Genomic DNA, 20,544 nt, shown 5'->3' with positions numbered 1-20,544 from the left:
CGGTAGAAAAGGGATGAATGGATGGAGTATGCCATAAACTGTCATTACCATCAATGTCCAGCAGAGGGTACTTTAACTTGTTTTTAAATACTCAACAGCTTGTACCTCAGCTCATTTTTCATGGTATTTTGTTATCAGTACTTGGTTACTACATGAATCCAATTAGACCACTGTGTGAAAAACACCACATACACACATCAATGTTGGAAAAAAAAACGTCTTATTAAAGTTGACTAATACCTTTACAGCAATCTTCCATTCAAAATGAATTGCTTTAGGTTAGTCATGTCAATCTAAATTATTATCTACAGTGGCCTGTCTTTCCGATGCCGACAGGATTAAAAACTATGCAAAATGTTCAAAGCATGTGAAAAAATAATATGTTTATATACAAATCCATAGATTTAAATACAAACATGATTGCTTTTTGAATTGTACCTTCAGTCATTCCGGTTATTAGAAAGGCAGCCTAAGAGAGGAACACTTGAGTGTGTGTGAGTGAAGCTGGTAAGTGTGAGTGTCTGTCAGTACTGAACTCAGGTGTACTCACACAGGTGCCCGCAGCCTGCAGGGCAGTGGGCACTGCTCTTGAGCCAGTTAATGATGTGCTCGAGGTGACCACCGTGGCTGCAGCCCTGACACCACACAAACAGTCCTTTCACCACATGGTGGCACACGGCGCACACACTGGCACACTGGTGGCACCTAGAGGACACAGGTGGCAGTGTTGTCACAACATGCAGTTACTTAGAGGCCCCCAATTCTTCAAAATGTATTTTTAAATGACGTTAGTGATATGTTTTGTTTCTAAGAGCCTCTTCATAAAAAAGCATTTTTAAAGGAGCTGGCTTCGCTACACAGCTGTAAGTTTATTCATTTGGTTATTTTTCAGCAAATAGGCTAACCTAGCATGATGTTACTGTTCAAAAGTGAGTGTAATGTGAGCCCAATGCTAGTGTTGCTAATGTTTTGTTTCTTCCTGTCCCACTATTTAATGCTATATGTATGTACGGTATGTGGTAAATTACATTTATTACAGTGCACAAAACAAGTTTCTTGGAGCCACACCCTCTGTCAGAGACAGGTGTGGACAAACAAAGCTCATTAGCATGTAAACTACGGACACACAAAACATGTTCCCAGTAGGGCTTAAATTGGTTTAAAAATACAGTAGTACCTCAACTTAAAAGTGCTGTCTTGGCTAACAGTTAAGTTTTAAATTGCAAACACAAGTTTTTGTCACAAGTATCCCCGACATTAGTTGGTGTAACAAATGTCACATAAGATCCAACCAAAACATCTGGTTTTAATCGCTACCTTTAGTTTATAGCTAGAGATCGACAAAACTTTGTTTTCCAACCATGGGAAGGAAGAAAGGGAGCGTGAAGGACAGTGCTAAGAAGAAGTGGATGATATTCATTGAATTAAAAAAGAAATCACCAAAAGCATGGTGGAGTGTGTCACCAACTTGGCGAAGCAATTGGAACGTATCACTGCTAGTCTGCACCATACTGAAGCAGAAAGTCAGCCAGCCAAAAATGTATATGTATACTATCTAAAAGGCTGACATTTATATATATAAAAACCCCTGCTGATGGTGTGTTTGACAGAGTAAGCAGCTGGAAGGAGATTCCATAGATGTCAAACTCTCCAAAGTAAATGTTATTTTGATCAAAAAGCTTCATTATGTCTTCTCATTAATATACTTTTAAAATGTTCTTTTAGTCAGACAATACAGGCAGAGTCAATTGGGACGGAAACAAACAAAGGATTAAGGAAGTGATCGCATAAAGGAAGCGACCAAAGGAAACCATCAATCGGGATAAGGGAGCTTTCATGCTCTCACATACCTGGGACTCCCTCCTCCATTTACAATCAAGTGGCGGAGGGAGCCAACCAGGTCTGCCTGGTTGGCCACGACTATAAGAGCTGCTGATAGGCAACACGTCACAGTGGTCAGGTGACCCTTTTGAAGAAAAATACAGATGACAGTCGAAACATGTCAGGTAAAAATTCCATCCAGTAAATATTGTCCGACTGAAAGAAAATAAATAAATAAATAAGCTGTACTTTATTATTACATTAGTTCATAAAGCTACTGTATTTGTTAATACTACATTCCATTGTATTGTTTCTATACAATGTGTATTATCTAAAAGTTAGTTTGTGCTGTTTTAGAGGGCCAAGCATCAATGAAATTGATTTCAATATATTTCAATGGAAGATGTTCATTTGAGGTATAAGTGTTTTTTTTGGTTTAAGAGCTCTGTTACAGAAGCTATTTAGTTTTGCAAGTTGAGGTACTACTGCACTACAATATGTAAATCAGTACCTGTCACAAATCCAGCCTCTATTGTTCATGGGCCGTTTGCAGTTGCTGCAGTTGATGTGCAGGGTGGTGGACGTCTGATTCAGACAAGTGATGGCGCTGCATGTACTCAACTTGATCACCTCGTTGGACACGTTCCACAGCTTAAAACGCTGCAGTAGGTCGATGTAGGACATGTACCAGTGCTCCTGAAAGGTCACGCAATTTCAAAATGATGAACAACAAAGTCCATTTTGTCGCAGCGCCAGCTACCTGCGTGAGGTCATCGATCTCTTTACGTATCCGCTCTCCCAGGACGATGAGCACAGACACGGCCATCTGCACGTCGCCTCGCTCTGCGTAGTAACCGAGCATCTCACGCACGATGGGGCAAAAGAAGCTGGCGGAAAGATGGGGGGTGAACAGCGGCTGGGAGATGGAGATGAGGGGGAAGGACTCGATAGGCGTCAGGCACATGACCTCAGCCTCATTGCCGCTGACGTGCGGCGAGTCAGCCTTGTCCTGCTGGAGGTGCTCGGGAGCGGACGGGTTGTCCAGGATGTCGTGGCGGAGCTGGAAAGCCTCCTGGGGGAGCGTGCACTCCTGCTCCTCTGCAAAGAGCACAGATTTGTACGTGTCTATAGACCCAGCATGAAGACTAGAAGGTTCTGTGCATGAGGAGATGAGAGCCACCTGTCTGGTTGTCATGTTCCATGGAGTACAGGTCATCATCATCGAGCTCAGCATCTCCAAACATGTATTCAGCCTGGCCCTCGCTACCCTCCGTCTCCTCATTTTCTGAAGTCACATGATGGTACTCAAACGCCAACATGAAAACGGCCGCAGGTCCGCGTCTAACCTTCGTTATTGTTGCTGATGTTTTCAGGCTCCAAGTGGACGTTGTCCTGTCTGCCGTCGCCTTTGCTGCGCTCCAGTCTGCCCTCGTTGCTCATCTCCTTCATGCTGAAACTGAAACATCGATTACTTGTTGGTACCAAGAGCAGAAAAGTATGGTGATGACCGTAGAACACGAAACCTGTGTCCTGGCTGCTCAGTACAATATGGCTAAAGTACGTCAACACCAGTAATAAAAGAGGGACTTCTGATTGTTGATGTGATGAGACTCCCCTCCCAAACACATGAACAACCCTTTGCTTGTTTGTCACCACATCATCAGAGTAAATGATACTTCTTTCTACACTTGTATGGCATGTTAAATAAAAATATGATTAAATCACTGCATGTACACTTAGGGCTTGATCTACTAAGATCCAAACAACAAGTGCTAAACAGCAAGCTTAAAATATGAAATTGTGAGTACTTCTGGTGGGCGTATTGTGCGTGATCTACTAAGACTTTGTGTACAATTAAGAACTAGTGCAAAAACAGTGCAGACTGCCATATTTAAATGGGGATTTTGCATGTACATTATGCCGGCTGTCCCCATGGAGACACTCATTTACTGCATGCACATTCACTGCATCATAAGGTCCAACATGGTATGTTGTGGAAAATGAAGCAGACAAATATAATATGTACTATCTTTTCTGGGCTATATAGAAGCAGGATTTAGAAAACCTTTTGAGCACGCCAAAAGGTGCGCTCTGGGAGACGCCGCAGTGTTGTGATATTTTGTCACTAGAAAATGCATGTTGCAAGAAGTTTTTACACAAGGATATACCACTAGGTTCTCAAACTGTGGTACGCCAAATATTTGATTCATTGTTTAGCACTTGTTTTTATTTTCCTTTATTCAAACATAGTATTACTTTTCAAACTGGGTAATGTTAAAGTGGCCCAAAATATTAAATATATAAATAAAAACGACTGCCTTGTTTTTAATTAATACTTAGGCCTACTATGCTACTGGATTTTAATGTTGGTCTTTATGGTGATACTTGGAGAGCCTAGTGTTTTCTGAGGTGTTACTTGGTAAAAAAGGTTTGAAAACCACTGTCATAGGAGATATATTAATAGCATAGCTCCTGTATAAAAAAACAATAACGCCAGCAGACAAATCCATATCATTTGTTTTAATCTGCCCCGAAAATCATCCAGTAGTTATAAAATTATAAAACAATATTGCTGAATAGATTATATGAAATAGATAATAGATTATATATATTTTTTATTCTGACAGTCTAAATATGTTGACATCGCACGGTATTCTTTCTTCATCATCTATCATTACAGTGATCGCTTTCTCACAATGACTGCGGCACAGCCGTTTGCGCTTAACTGTACCATATTGCACGTACTGTACACACATATCTTCCAGATGTTCTAAATACAGACGCAAAACAGTTTCAGTCTTGATAATCCACATAGCAAGTGCTAAATGATTATCTTGGCTTCCCTCCAAGTATTGTGGAGCATTTTGATAATCAGAATATATTTTGCGTACATGCTAAATGAATTGCGGTCTCTTTTTTGCTCATTTCAGAAACGCAATCCTCTGCGCACAAGCTTAGTAGATCAGCTTTGTATGTGCTATCAAGTGTGAACATGTTTTAAATACATACAAACCTTAGATCTGGCCTTTAATGTCTTAGGAGTTACCCATGCCTTGGGCACTAATACACCCCCCATACCATTACATATGCTGGCTTTTGAACTTTGCACCTAGAACAGGGGTGCTCAATACGTCGATCGCGATCTACCAGTCGATCACAAAGGTAGTATTGGTAGATCGCATTACATTAAAAATGTTTTGCATTACATTAAAAAAAAAAAAAAAAAATTTGCATTACATTAAAAAAAAAAAAAAATTGACGCCAGCCTATCATCCATCCCGTCTTTTGATTGATAAACAGGGCAGCCAGTCAGATGACATCTGCGTTTTTCTGACACTTAGGTCACTGCGCATGCGCAAACAACGGCGCTCAGTGCAGCAAAACTAACAAGCTTGTCAGCTAGTTACCGCCAATTTTCAGCCCTCGGGTTTTTCTCTTAAACCTAAGAAAGGGTATAAAAATGAGTGGGGGAGCTGGACCAAGTAAGAAGACAAAAACGTATCACTTTCATACGGAATGGGAGGAATTTTTTTTTCACGATGACATTTTCGAAGTGCGTTTGCCTCATCTGCCAGTCTACCATCGCAATACCAAAGAAGGGAAATGTGGAGCGGCATTTTCGGACTATTCATGGAAAATACGACACCGACTTCCCGCTGAAAAGTGTGCTTGAGGCTGGCTGTCAGCAGCTACTGTCCGGACTATGCATCCCTGGCTGATTCAATTCAGTGCAAGTCATCAGAGTGAACTCGGGTAATGACAAAAAATGTACATAGTTAATTGTGTTGTGTTGTGCAATATTGGCTCATGCGGTTATGCATGTACATCAACTTACATTGTAGATATAAAGAATCCTCAATATATTTAGAAATAAATATATGTTTTGCATTTTTGTAGTCGGTAGATAATTTTGACTTGATCATTTTATAAGTAGCTCGCATGCTGAAAAAGTGTGAGCACCCCTGGCCTAGAACAATCCCGAATGGTTCTTTTCATCTTTGTTCCGGAGGACACGACGTCCACAGTTTCCAAAAACAATTTGAAATGTGGACTTGTCAGACCACAGAACACTTTTCCACTTTGCATCAGTCCATCTTAGATGAGCTCGGGCCCAGCGAAGCCGGCAGCGTTTCTGGGTGTTGTTGATAAATGGCTTTCGCTTTGCATAGTAGAGTTTTAACTTGCACTTGCAGATGTAGCGACGAACTTTAGTTACTGATAGTGGTTTTCTGAAGTGTTCTTGAGCCCATGTAGGGATATCCTTTACACACTGATGTCGCTTTTAGATGCAGTACCGCCTGAGGGATCGAAGGTCACGGGCATTGCCGCTTACGTGCAGTGATTTCTCCAGATTCTGTGAACATTTTGATGATATTACGGACCGTAGATGGTGAAATCCCTGAATTCCTTGCAATAGCTGGTTGAGAAATGTTGTTCTTAAACTGTTCAACAATTTGCTCACACATTTGTTGACAAAGTGGTGACCCTCGCCCCATCTTTGTTTGTGAATGACCAAGCATTTCATGGAAGCTGCTTTTATATCCAAACATGGCACCCACCTGTTCCCAATTTAGCCTGTTCACCTGTGGGATGTTCCAAATAAGTGTTTGATGAGCATTCCTCAACTTTGTCAGTCTTTTTTGCCACTTGTGCCAACTTTTTTGAAACATGTTGCAGGCATCAAATTCCAAATTAGCTAATATTTGCAAAAAATAAAGTTTTCCATTTCGAACGTTAAGTATCTTGTCTTCGCAGTCTATTCAATTGAATATAGGTTGAAAAGAATTTGCAAATCATTGGCTGCTTCACCCGCGACCTGACCTCGGATAAGCGGAAGAAAATGGATGGATGGATGTATGTATTCTCTTTTATTTACGATTTACACAACTGTTTTTGGGTTTTGTAGCTGCCCGGGATACGCCTGACCATTATTCTTTATTTTGCACCTTCAGAATCAGCATGTCCTCAACCATTTGTGTCAACAACGTGAAATTACGTCTGAAAACATTTGACTTCTTGTGCACCCTCGTCCATTGAACGTTTCAATGTGTAAAATATGATACGCCTTAAAAACGGGAGTATTTTATTTTGAAAGTAAACAGACTAGTTTATTTTGTGTTTGTGCATGACTTCCTGTCAAACAGAAGCAGATTTGAGCTAAATTGAACGAATTTGTAGCGGCGTCTGGCAAATATAGAAGCTCTGCGTATATTTAGTGCTAAAATGCAGAACGTCAACGGAATGTCAGTGACGTTCCGCAGGCGGTGGAAACGGACACATTGACTTCAATAAAAATGGAAAGTGTCCGCTGCCGTGCAGGTGCTGTTCCGCAGCTGTTTCACATCCAGCGGAAATCTGGGGTTACATTTTATTCATAAATGACATACCTGTTCATTAGAGGTAAGGTGCCCAGTTTACTGAGGTTTTGGTTGAGCCCAGGAGTAGTGATGTTTGCTGGGTCAGAGTACATGATCCTCAGCATGGTCCACGTTGTTGAAACCTGTCAATCAAAGACATGTCAAGAAGAGAAGCAGCCAACATTTTGTTGGCATAGTCATACCTGAGGTCTTTTGAGCTGGCGAGCCACTTTGGCGTTATGATCGCACAGTTCGGCAAAGGGCTTCCCGCTGAGGAGGTAGAGTTGTGCCGTCTTCACAAACCAGTCCATGTGGTTACTGTCCAAGTCTTTCTCAAAGACGGCCAGGGCACTTGACACGTGGGCAAACTTCTCTGTCAGGTCTGGCTTCTTGAAGAAAAAGATGGGGTAGCGGCGGTCGCCTCCAGGGTAAGGCTTTCTGTTGGCATCGCCGTTGATTAGACTCTCTTTAGCTGCAAAGGCCAAGTCGCCAAAAAGGCCGAAGCAGAGACCTTCTGGGTTGGCCTTATCCACGGGTCGCGTGGCGTCTTTAAACATGTGCTGGTAGAGCGTGCTGTCTTTGGAGCCCGACAGCAGGAAGTGAGGGTCGTGCTGGTGGCGCCACACAATACCTGTGGTCACATCTTTGTGCTCCTCAAAGGTGGCGAAGGGGATGAACGGTCTTCGCACGTCCCACACGTAGATGTTGTGATCCACCATCATGGAGCAGGTGCCCAGGTGGAACTTCCTCTCTGGACGCCACTTGACTCGCGCCACTGAGGCGATGGTTTGGACGCAGTAGATCTCTTTGGCACGGTTTGTGGTCATGTCCCACACCTTCACCATCTTGTCTCTGCCTCCTGTGGCCAACCAGCCCCTGAAATGGAACATCAACGCCATTAAAAAATACTTACACGCCATTGTAAGAAAGTGTTTTAATAGCTTTCATTCAAGCTTAGTTTCATACAGAAGTCGAAAGGGTTTATTTTTACCTGTCGTCAGGGTGCCAGTCACAACAGAACACTGGACCCGTGTGGGCGGTGAACATTCGCTCGTAGCGGTCCGGCCGTCTGATGTCCCACAGCTGCACGTTTCCGTTCTCAAAAGAAGCAGCGAACGTGAAATAATCTTTTATGCTGAACTGAACGTCTCGCACGCTCTCTGACTGACCTGCAAAAAAAAAACAATATTTAAGAAAAGAAACAATATTTAGTGGTGCTGATTTCTCTTTGGGGATGACAAATATATTGAATTGAATTAATTGACATTAAATGTTGCTTTTGTCCAACTGAATTTGTGGAAATCATATTTAGTGACCCAGCATGACTTTAATATTATTATGGAGAATATTCTAGGTTTTCCCTCATAATATTAATACTTTATTCTTCTTTATTCACAAGTCGTAATTACAAGAAAACAAAATATCAAAATATTAAAGAAATAGCAATTTATGAAAATAAAGTCATAGAATGTCATAAAATAAATTGTAATTTATGAAAATAAAGCCATAAAATGTATATATTTTTTAGTGATATGTACTGTATACAGGTAAAACTAAAAAAAACAGAATATGGTGTAAAAGTCCATTCATTTCAGCAATTCAACTTCAAATGTGAAACTAATGTAATAAAAACTCATTACAAAGTGAAACGGGTCGAGCTTTTATTTGTTATAATTTTGATTGATTGTTTACAGTTTTTGAAAACCCGAAATTTTCCATTAATTTTTTTCATAAGCTGTAAACCATAATCATCAAAATTATATCAAAAGAAGTCTTGAAATATTCCGAATTTTCTTTATATAAGAGAAAAAAGTCAAAATATTTACAGAAAAGTCATAATCTGAAAAAAAGGCATGACTAACATTTTACTCCATCCCAACATTACTACTTTTACTGTCATATTACTACTTTATTCTTGTATTGTATTTTCCCTGAGTAAAATTATTCATAATCTGTATTACTGTAATATAAACAAATTGTATCCAAAATTATTTTGTCCTATTTAAAGAAAGTAATTTACCGTATTTTTCGGTTTATAAATCGCAGTTTTTTTCATAGTTTGGCCGGGGGTCCGAGTTATACTCTGGAGCAATTTATGTGTGAAATTATTAACACAGTACCGTAAAATATCAAATAATATTCGAGGAAGAAGATTTAATTGGATTTAGCGATTAGGAGTGACAGATTGTTTGGTAAACGTATAGCATGTTCTATATGTTATAGTTATTTGAATGACTCTTACCATAATATGTTACGTTAACATACCAGGCACGTTCTCAGTTCGTTATTTATGCGTCATATAACGTACACTTATTCAGCCTGTTGTGCACTATTCTTTATTTATTTTAAATTGCCTTTCAAATGTCTATTCTTGGTGTTGGATTTTATCAAATAAATTTCACCGAAAAATGCGACTTATATATGTTTTTTTCCTTCTATATTATGCATTTTCGGCCTGTGCGATTTATACTCCGGAGCGATTTATAATCCGAAAAATACGGTAATTCCAATAGCGGCAACACACATACACGCACACTATCAAAGAAAATCCAACAAACATAAAACTGCACTGCAATAAACAGAGGTATGTTTCTAATATTTTGGTCACACCAAAGTGGTAACATATTAGAAACACCAATTCGTCAGACCACTCCAACAAGCACAGCACTGATTGAATGATAAGACCACACTGTTCCACTCTGACTGCCTCTGATGGATCTTGTTGGTCACTGCAGTATTTGGCCCCAAAGCACATAGTCTTGTTTGTGCAGGTGTACCTAATATCCTTGCACACAATAATTATTACTGGGGGTAGGACTGTTTAAATATAATCATAATACCTGAGAAAGTACTGACAGACTCCTTTTTGCGCAGGTCAAAACACTTCATGAAGCCATCTTGCGATCCACTCAGCAGCATGTACACCTCCGTGGGGTGGAAGCACACCTTGTTGACGGTACGCTTGTGCTCGGTGAACAGCTGTTCCTGCTTGTTGCGAGACGGTTTCCCCAGGTTCCACGTCACCACGGCGCCGTTGGTGGCGGCGGTCGCCAGCAGGTTCTCCTCCATTTGGTGCCACATGACGTCTGCGCAGCTAAAGTTGAGAGACGGCTTGCGGCCCACGCGGAGATTCAGCTTCTCCACCAACTGCTCCTCCTCCAGGCCGTAAATCTTGAAGATGTTGCGGCCAGCCACCACCACCTGCGAGGCGTCACGGCACACGCTGATGGCGTTGGCGGGAGCGTCTAAGTGGCAGAACATGGTCCGACCGCTGATGGCGCTGTTGCCAAGAGCTGTGGTGACCCGGGACATCTTCTCCATGGTCCTAGAAAAAACAAATGTCAATTTAATTACCATATTTTCCGGACTATAAGGCACACTTAAAATAATTGTTTTTCTTCAAAACTCGACAGTGCGCCTTATGATCCGGTGTGCCTAATGTAAAGAATAATTCTGGTTTTGCTTACCGACCTCGAAGCTATTTTATTTGGTACATGGTGTAATGATAAGTGTGACCAGTAGATGGCAGTCACACATAAGAGATACGTGTAGACTGCAATATGATGGCAGTCACACACAAGAGATACTGTAGACTGCAATATGACTCAAGTAAACAACACCAACATTTTTTGTGTTCCATTGAAAATATAGAACATTACACACGGATCTCAAAAATATATCAAAATGTTTTAGTATGACTTTGGTAAGCTATGAAGCCGCACCGCCTGATGGATTGCACTGTGCTTCAACATACGAGTATTATGATGGTGTGTACATAAGGTAAGACATTATCTGGCGTTTTGTTTCGCAATATTATGCAAAAGCAACTTTTCTTACCTTCTGGTACCTGTTGTGTATTTGGGATCTGCATAAGTCTTGAAAAATTGCATAAGTCTTGAAAAATTGCGCAAGTCCGCCTTTGTAGTCTATGCCGACATTGTAGTTGATAAGCTTCTTCTTTTTCTCTATCTTCTTGTTGTGGGACATTCATCCTCTGATATTGCCATTTCTAATACAAAGTAGTGTCAAGTTTTAATCTATATCTGCCATGTAAGCACTAAAACTGGGGCCGTATAGCCCGGTTGGTAGAGTAGCCGTGCCAGCAACTTGAGGGTTGCAGGTTCGATCCCCGCTTCCGCCATCCTAGTCACTGCCGTTGCGTCCTTGGGCAAGACACTTTACCCACCTGCTCCCAGTGCCACCCACACTGGTTTAAATGTAACTTAGATATTTGGTTTCACTATGTAAAGAGCTTTGAGTCACTAGAGAAAAAGCGCTATATAAATATAATTCACTTCACTTCAAAACATACCGGTCTAGTGAGTTTACATTATTCAACCCAAGGAACTTTAGTTATTATCGAGTTCCGTTTTTTTCACGGGACACATTTCCGGCGGATGAGGAGATGCTGCTCCGTTATTGATTTAAGTAAAGTCTGAATGTCATTAAAACAGTTCGCTCCATCTTTTGACACTTCTTCCACTCCCGTCCTTGCACGCTACACCGCTACAACAAAGATGACGGGGAGAAGACGCTATCGAAGGTGAGCCACGTAAATAAGACTGCCCACAAAACGGAGCATCCTGAAGCGACTGTCAGAAAGCGACTGGAAGATGATCTGTAAAACAGAATCTATGCAACATTTTGACCAAAGAACCACCATTACATGTTATGTAGACCACAAGTGTTTTCAATTTAGAAAAATATAAATAATAGTATGACTCCTTTAATGAACCCTATGGTACGGAAAATACGGTATTTAATATATTGTTTTGAATTTTGTAAAAAGGCTCTTACATTATGAACTTTTTCTAACACAAGTATGACTTTAGGCTAGTAAAACTCTGGTTCTTTTTGGTAACGTTTTCAAGCCTATACTCTCATAGTATTATCGCTACATGTTTTTTGTCTTATTACAACATTGTTCTCTTAAAATCTTAAATTCATGATTTGGCTGACAGTTTTTTTTCTTGCAATTTTACATGCATTGTGACAGCGTGGCGCAGTTGGGAGAGTGGCCGTGCCAGCAACCTGAGGGTTCCTGGTTCAATCCCCACCTTCTACCAACCTCGTCACGTCCGTTGTGTCCTTGAGCAAGACACTTCACCCTTGCTCCTGATTGGTCGTAGTTAGGGCTTTGCATGGCAGCTCCCGCCATCAGTGTGTGAATGTGTGTGTGAATGGGTGAATGTGGAAATAGTGTCAAAGCGCTTTGAGTACGGTACCTTGAAGGTAGAAAAGTGCTATACAAGTATAACCCATTTACCATTTATAATTGTACAATTAACTACTACACTGCAGCACATTCCCTCTATTCACAGGGGTTACCTTACAAAAACATGTGCAGTATTTTCTGTAAACAAACCAAAGTGCAGTACTGACCGGGTGTAGAACTGCTGACCTTTTCAACTACTGCAGCAAACCGGAATGCTCTTCATGTCCTCCCATGAGAAGCAACCTGCTGATAGTTGAGAACATGAGGTTTTAAATATTGCAAAATGTAAACAATTCCGTCAAACCTGATCTGCAGTATACCTGACAAAAATACAACTGTGGTGCAATGCACTCGCTTGTTTACAGGCAGGGGGGAAATAAATTATCAAACATTGCACATTCTAGTCTAGCAAAAGAAAACCATAAATCACTACACAGATAGTAAATATTGGCACGACTGCATGTGTTTGTTATTGTAGTTTTACTCCAATATGCTTGGGGCGGTATAGCTCGGTTGGTACAGCGGCTGGCCAGCAACTTGAGGGTTCCAGGTTCGATCCCCGCTTCCGCCATCCTAGTTGTGTCCTTGGGCATGACGTTAAAGTGCATCCGGCAGTGGAGGCTCCTCTATGGGGTCTTGGGGCACTAGGAGGGTAACCCCTTTACTACTGTTACCCCAGGTGGCCCTTGGCAAAGGCCTAGTACCTGACTGCCCCCTAGCCAGGGATACGGTGAAGACCTCAATGGCGGAGCAGGCGGAAGACGGTAGATGTAAGAACCACCACAACGGCTGCGATGGCAGAAAAAGGCACCCCCACATCCATGTGGGCCCAGTTATGGGGAAATAACAACCCAAGACCTCAACAGAGGAACAGGCGGAGGATGATTGCTAACCCTATGGAGCGTCACAACGGCTGGGATGGCGGATGAAGGCTGCAGCAGATAAGGGTCCCCAGTCGTCTTGGACTCCATGCCACTGGACCCTGACCCGGATCTGTCAAGGATCGTGTGGTGACTGTCTGTGCACCAGTCTCCCCACGTTAAACAAAGTCACGCACAGGCATCCTCCATAAAGGGATACCCCCCAGAGGTGGGTACTAACGCGCTACATTTACTCCGTTACATCTACTTGAGTAACTTTTGGGATTTTTTAGATTTAGATGTATTGGTCCCCTTGGGGAAATTCATTGTCACTGCCATACATTTGAACAATAGACATTACACATCACAAAAAATAATCCTACATGACCAACACACATTTACAGGCCTGTCAGACAGGTCGGCCGTCTGCTGTTAAGGGCGGCTATAGCTGCAGGGATAAGGCTTTTCCTGAGGCGAGCCCTCCGGAATTTGATACTTCTGTACCTGCGCCCTGATGATAGTGGGATGATGTATTGGTGTAGTGGGTGAGTGATATCCTGGACTATTGTTTTTGCCAGTCGAGTGATGGACCTGTGGTTTAAGTCTGAAATGTTGGGTGTGGGTAGGCCGATGATTTTAGCTGCTATGTTTGTAATGCGTGTGAGTTTGGTCCAGTTGGTTACAGAAAGCATGGTGAAAAAATATACTATTTATAGTACAATTTATGTACTATAAATTGTACTTCTAAGAGTAGTTTTAATGCAACATACTTTTACTTTTACTTGAGTATATTTATAGAGAAGAAACGCTACTGTTGCTCCGCTCCATTTACTGTATCTACATTCAGCTCGCTACTCGCTACTGATTTTTATCGATCTGTTAATGCACGCTTTGTTTGTTTTGGTTTGTCAGACAGACCTTCAAAGTAGGATCAATGCGTGCCTGTGTTTCATAAATCAGATGCAGTCACTGGTGACGTTGGACCAATCAAACAGAGCCAGGGGGTCACATGACCATCACACGTTGACCCCGACTTAAACAAGTTGAAAAACTTATTCGGGTGTTACCATTTAGTGGTCAATTGTACGGAATATGTACTGTACTGTGCAATCTACTAATACAAGTTTCAATCAATCAATCAATGAATGCCTACTGAGCCTATGGTGCTGTTAAGTTATTGTGGCTCAATTTGCCTTAATTTTTTGAATTTTAATATATTATTATTTAATATATATTATTGTTTTAGTTGCTTAATAGATATTCCTGGCTCTGAATTTGCTCATTGCTATTTTTATGTTTTTGTGCATTATTTGTTGCCGTCATCATTAAACGACCAGGTTACTTATCAGTTACTCAGTACTTGAGTAGTTTTTTCACAACATACTTTTTACTTTTACTCAAGTAAATATTTGGGTGACTACTCCTTACTTTTACTTGAGTAATAAATCTCTACAGTAACAGTACTCTTACTTGTGTACAATTTCTGGCTACTCTACCTGCACCTCTGTACCCCCCTACCAGGAGGATCGTCATACTCTCTTCGAGTGACCGCCGATGATGATGGGCAAGACACTTTACCCACCTGCCACCCACACTGGTTTAAATGTAACTTAGATATTAGGTTTCACTATGTAAAAACACTTTGAGCTACCATGAATTGATTAACGTGGACACCGACTTAAACAAGTTGAAAAACTTATTCGGGTGCTACCATTTAGTGGTCAATTGTACGGAATATGTACTGTACTGTGCAATCTACTAATAAAAGTTTCAATCAATCAATCAAAGAGTCACTAGAGAAAAGTGCTATATAAATACAATTCACTTCACTCCAATATATAAAGTCAGGGGTCTTCCGTCCTTGTTTATCTAATTCAGAGCCATGTTTAATGTAAATTCCACCATCCATTTAAGTAAAAGCACACAAATTCCCCAAGGTTCCTCCACTTACCTTCATGTTTGGAGTTGGCTAGAAATAGGACAAGTCGCCTCACTGCCATAAAGCTCGCTTGGGACTGTGATGCTAACGCGAGCAAGCTAACCGCGCTAAAGCTAACTTTAACAACAAGCTAACGAGCGCGACACTTGCTCGGTTTCATTCTGTCAAACACTAACATCATAGTGACACTTATTTCCTTTGAAGGTGAAGTAAGTTAAAAAAAAAACCGAAATAAATGGGAAAGCTAACATAGGCAAACTTGCTCACTGTTTGCTTCCCCGGAAACGAGAGCACACCGTGGTCTCGCGATACTTCCGTTTCAGCCAATCCGGAAACTACAACTACAAATTGGGTTCGTAATGTCTTAAACTTGCTTAGACAATAACCATTAATAACATAACGTTATGATAACAATGTGATATCAAAAACCCACTTGCTGTATTTTACAGGCGGCCATGAGTGGACTGTTTGAGTGCGAGCAAGCAGACACATGGCGGAATGTTGATGGCAAATACTGGCATGTTGTGGAGGCCAAGGCTAAAACGGGCAAGAAATCAGGGAAGCTTCTTGACCTTGACAAGTGGTAACAAATCCATCCATCCATACATTTTTTCTACCGCTTGTCCCGTTCGGGGTCGCGGGGAGCCTATATCCCAGCTGCATTCGGGCGGAAGGCGGGGTACACCCTGGACAAGTCGCATCCTCATCACAGGGCCAACACAGATAGATAGACAACATTACAAATTATGCATAAATATAAAGGCAATAGTAGACATATACAGCTGTCACATATACTGTAATATTGTACATGGTAATTGTTATATATTGTGTATATGATATAGACATAATATAATATAATATATCAGTATATATAATATACTGTACATATATTATGTCAATGTTACATATATATGTTATATTTTATATCGCTATATTTAGCCTATTTATACCTGCATTGTCCTTTCCATCATTACACTTTCCATCATTGTAACTGAGCTACTGTGTTCAACAATTTCCCTTGTGGATCATTAAAGTTTGTCTAAGTCTAAGTTCACGGTTGTGTGAGGGATGCCACTGTGTGTGCACTCAGGTATCAAGAGGAGCTGCCGACTCTCATATCAAGTCGCAGCGATAAACATGTCACTCTGTCAGAGATGGTCAAGCTGATGGAGTGGAAGCTGACTGTAAGCCTGCGGGTACACAAAACAAAAGCATCATGGCCGACAGTGCATTATCAGCTGTGTTCTTGTTCTGCAGCGGGGGAAGTTCCGGCCTCGCCTGCAGCAGCTGGTGGCGTCCAACAGCGAGGACGCTGTGGAGACGTGCTCCACCAAGGCCTTCCGTCTCCTGCCGGATGTGTCAGCGGCCATTGCTGAGCTCAGCACCATGAAAGGAGTGGGCCCGGCCACGGCGTCAGGTAAGCACAGGTCAAAGGTCGCGACTGGCTGTCAGCAGATTGAGTGACGTTGGGTTGTTGCAGCGCTGTTGGCTGCAGGAGCTGCAGAGCAGGCTGCCTTCATGTCTGATGAGGCCATGGAGAGCATCCCGGGATTGACGCCCATACAATACACTGCCGAACACTACACGCTCTACCTGGACAAGATGGTGGAGAAGAGCAAAAAGCTAAACAAAGGTAAACACTTTGAACATGTATAATTGAATCTTGTCAGGGAACTAATCTTATTGAGTGAAATTATTGGCAAAACTCCACAAACACACACAAATGTTTTAACTCATACCCAACGATTTGCAAGTAAAAAACTATTTTCTTCAATTAAAAAAAGGATTCGCAAATAAAAAAGGACAATTTTCCGCAAGTCGAAAAACGATTCGCAAGTGTAAAAAGAATTTTCAGCAAGTAAGAAAACAATTTGCAAGTATAAAAATAATTTTCTTTAAGAAAAAAAACAAATGATTTGCAAGTTAAAAAAACAACAATTTTCTGCAGGTAAAAAAAACAATTTGCAAGTATAAAAACAATTTTCTTCAATTAAATACAATTATTTGCATGTATAAAAATAAATTTCTTCAATTAAATAAAATGATTTGGAACTAAAAAAAACATTTTTCTGCAAGTAAAAAAAATAATTTTCTTTAATAAAAAAACTACAAATTATTTTCTTCAATTGAAAATAACTATTTGCAAGTAAAATACAATTTTCTGCAAGTAAAAAAATAATTCGCAAGTAAAAAACTATTTTATGCAAGTAAAAAAAATCATTCGCAAGTATAAAAGCAATTTTTTTCAATAAAAAAACGATTCCCAAGTATAAAACCAATTATCCGCAAGTAAAAAAACAAGTCGCAAGTATCCTGTAAAAGCTATTTTCTTCAATTAAAATACAATTTTCAAGTAAAAAACTATTTTCTGCGAGTAAAAACGATTCGCAAGTATAATTTTTTAAAACTAAATTAAAACGTATAAAAACGTAAAAGTATAAAAACATTTTTCTGCAAGTAAAAAAATGATTTGCAAGTAAAACTATTTTTTTCTGCAAGTAAAAACGATTTGCAAGTATAAAAAATATTTTCTTCAATTTAAAAACAATTCACAAGTAATAGATACATTTTCTGCAAGTAAAACAATTTTTATCAATTAAAAAAACAATTCTCAAGTATTACAATTTTTTTCTTCAATTAAAAAAATGATTCGCAAGTGTAAAAACAATTTCTGCAAGTAAAAACAATCCGCAAGTATAAAAACAATTTTCTTCAATTAAAAAACGATTCACAGGTTATAGATCAATTTAATGCAAGTAAAAAAACGACTAAAGTATTGAAACTATTTTCATCAGTTTAAAAAAGGATCCACAAGTTAAAATGTATAAAAGCAATTTTTTTCAATTAAAAAAAACAATCCGCAAGTGTAAAAACTATTTTCTGCAAGTTAAGCAATTTGCATATGTAAAATAAATTTTATTCAATTCAAGAAAACAATTCCTAAGTGTAACAACTATTCTTTAAAACTTTTGCCAGTAATATTCCACTCTGTGCGATCACTTGCACTCAGAGCACCTGTAATTCTCACTCTACAATGACAGGTGGTGCTGCTGAGTCAGTGTAGGGTCTTGACAGCTACGTTATTTGCGGATGGTGCTGTCCACATCACAAATAACAAAAAAGAATAAGCAGGGTGGAGAGTAAAATGGTGGACAGAAGAGAGGGGAAATTTAAAGGTTAACTTGTAGGTTGAGCTTGTTTTTTGTAATTTAAGAAAATAGTTTTTTTTATTTACGAATCACACATATTTTTTACATGTAAATCACTGGGTGTTAGTAAGAATGTGTTTTGGGGAGTAATTTCACTCGATATAATCCTATAATACTTATTTTCTTCCTCAGTGGACCCTCAGCAAGACTGGACACCCCAAAGACTGGAGCGCTGTTTGTGGGCGCTGGCGGTCGCTAAGCAACAGCAGCTCCCGCTTCTGAAGGATGTGGACGTGAAGGGCAGCACTGTGGTGGAAGACTGCGCTGATGCAGACCACAGACCGAGCAAGAAACTCAAAAAGAGATGAAATATGTTTAGTGTGACTCAATATGTCCACTGAAAGTCCTGTAAACATTTCTTTGACTGATTTGATAATGATTGATTGATTGATGATCTGTGAAATAAACAACCACAAAATTACATTTTATTCTCATTAATATTTTTTCATATAACACCACAACTTTATTTGTGCAAAACTATGTGTAGATTACTATTTTTCACAGTACTTTTTTGTATATTCATGACTTAATTGTGAGTCTATACTAAAACTGCATGTTTTTTTCCTTAAAATATTATCAATTAAATTTGATTTGCACAGTGCACATTTTATTTTATGACCTTAATTTAAAAATGTAATACATTCATTTTTGTTATCAAACTTTTACAAGCAATAACACAATGACAATGTGAAACTTTTTTTTTTTCTTCTAATTGTGCAAATTTATTAAAAGTAAAAAAAAAATCACATGTACATAAATATTCACAGTATGTGCTCAATACTTTATTGATGCACTTTTGGCAGCAATTACAGCTTTCAATTGTTTTTGAATACGATGCCACAAGCTTATATGCCTGTGACTTTTTTTATTTTAAATTAAATTTGACCATAAAAATACAGCTTTTCACATTGTCATTATGGGGTATTGTCAGTAGAATTTTTAAGGACAAAAAATATTTTATTCCATTTTGGAATAAAGCTGTAACATAACAAAATGTGGTAAAAGTGAAGCCCTGTGACTATTTCCCGGATACACTGTATAGCACTTGTCATACATATAAAATGTAGCACAAAGTGCTTTACATTTAAAAACATTTATCCATCAATCATGAGGATTGATTGATGATTGATTAATGATTGAAAAACATTTTTTTTAAAAATCAGTCAGTCAGTGCCAGAAGACCTCAGGGACCGCGAGGGCTCACATGGGGTAAAAGTAACTCGGGGGGATAAGAAGGCCCAAGACCATTAAGGCATTTAAAAAAACGTGAAATAATCTTAAAATCGATTCCGGAACACATGGGGAGCTAATGCAGTGACTTTAAAACCGGTGTAATGTGGGCCCGCTTTCTAGTCCTCATCACGCACGGGCAGCTGAGTTTTGGAGTAGTTGTAGTGGTGTTATACTTTTTTTTTGGGAAGACCAGAAATGACTATTGTAAAATTATCCTGTTTTTTCTTGCAATTTTACAACTTTCTTCTCTTAAAATGATTACCTTTTTCTGATGCAATTATGATTTTAGACAAAAAAAAATCTCAAAATATTGTGACATCTAAAATGTTAAATGTGTACTCTTCGTATTATTAAATATTTCTGGAAATGTTTTTTTCTTGTACTGATATAAATTACACCGTTGTTTCCCCTAATGTGTCACTCTAACAATTGTTTTGTGTATGTACTACATATTTATTTTCATACAATTAGACAATTGGTTTTCTTAAGATTGTAACTTATTCCAATTGTTTTATGATTAAAAACACACCATTTTCTTTCTCTTAATTATGAATTTACCTCATCCCGAATTACTATGGGAACTTCAGGCTCAGGGTCACTTCCGGGAGCATGACAACAGATTGGCACAGGCTTGAAAAGGGCATTATAACTGGGTGTACAATCTCAGTTTGCCTCTTGGCCCTAACCATGAACATGGTAGTCAAGGCAGCTGAAGCGGAGTGCAGAGGCCCTCTGTCGAAGTCTGGAACTCGACAGCCCCCCATCAGAGCCTTTATGGATGATCTCACTGTCACAACTACATCAGTGCCCGGCGCAAGATGGATACTCCAGGGCCTGGAAAAGCTCATCACCTGGGCAAGAATGAGCTTTAAACCAACTAAATCCAGGGCGATGGTTCTGAAGAAAGGAA

At 39.7% G+C, this 20,544-nt stretch overlaps 2 protein-coding genes across 4 annotated transcripts; one reads left to right on the top strand and one right to left on the bottom strand.

The window, feature by feature from the left end:
• Positions 1-201: 201 nt before the first annotated feature.
• wdr24 (WD repeat domain 24) lies at positions 202-15,531 on the bottom strand. 3 transcript variants are annotated; one of them, XM_062055915.1, is made up of 11 exons: positions 15,205-15,531; positions 12,561-12,639; positions 10,019-10,503; positions 8,170-8,347; positions 7,382-8,054; positions 7,209-7,321; positions 3,168-3,277; positions 3,002-3,106; positions 2,582-2,919; positions 2,333-2,517; positions 202-705 (listed from the first exon to the last, which is right to left on the bottom strand). In XM_062055915.1, the coding sequence occupies exons 3-11, from the start codon at positions 10,497-10,499 to the stop codon at positions 537-539; spliced, it is 2,352 nt and encodes a 783-aa protein (XP_061911899.1). In that variant the 5' UTR covers positions 10,500-10,503; positions 12,561-12,639; positions 15,205-15,531; the 3' UTR covers positions 202-536. The 3 variants fall into 3 exon arrangements, with proteins under 3 accessions (XP_061911899.1, XP_061911902.1, XP_061911901.1); XM_062055918.1 differs by having other exon boundaries at positions 12,580-12,639; XM_062055917.1 differs by having other exon boundaries at positions 12,561-12,636.
• On the top strand, positions 15,424-18,839 carry zgc:112496 (uncharacterized protein LOC541336 homolog). The gene is made up of 6 exons (XM_062055929.1): positions 15,424-15,544; positions 15,642-15,775; positions 16,283-16,376; positions 16,450-16,609; positions 16,673-16,825; positions 18,534-18,839. Exons 2-6 carry the CDS (start codon positions 15,648-15,650, stop codon positions 18,707-18,709), a joined length of 711 nt encoding a protein of 236 aa, XP_061911913.1. The 5' UTR covers positions 15,424-15,544; positions 15,642-15,647; the 3' UTR covers positions 18,710-18,839.
• The last annotated feature ends 1,705 nt before the right edge of the window (positions 18,840-20,544 follow it).

The sequence above is a fragment of the Entelurus aequoreus genome, linkage group LG08 (assembly GCF_033978785.1).
Source record: "Entelurus aequoreus isolate RoL-2023_Sb linkage group LG08, RoL_Eaeq_v1.1, whole genome shotgun sequence".
Taxonomy (NCBI): domain Eukaryota; kingdom Metazoa; phylum Chordata; class Actinopteri; order Syngnathiformes; family Syngnathidae; genus Entelurus; species Entelurus aequoreus.
The sequence above is the reverse complement of the archived record's forward strand: the minus strand, read 5'-3'. Positions and strand labels throughout refer to the sequence as shown.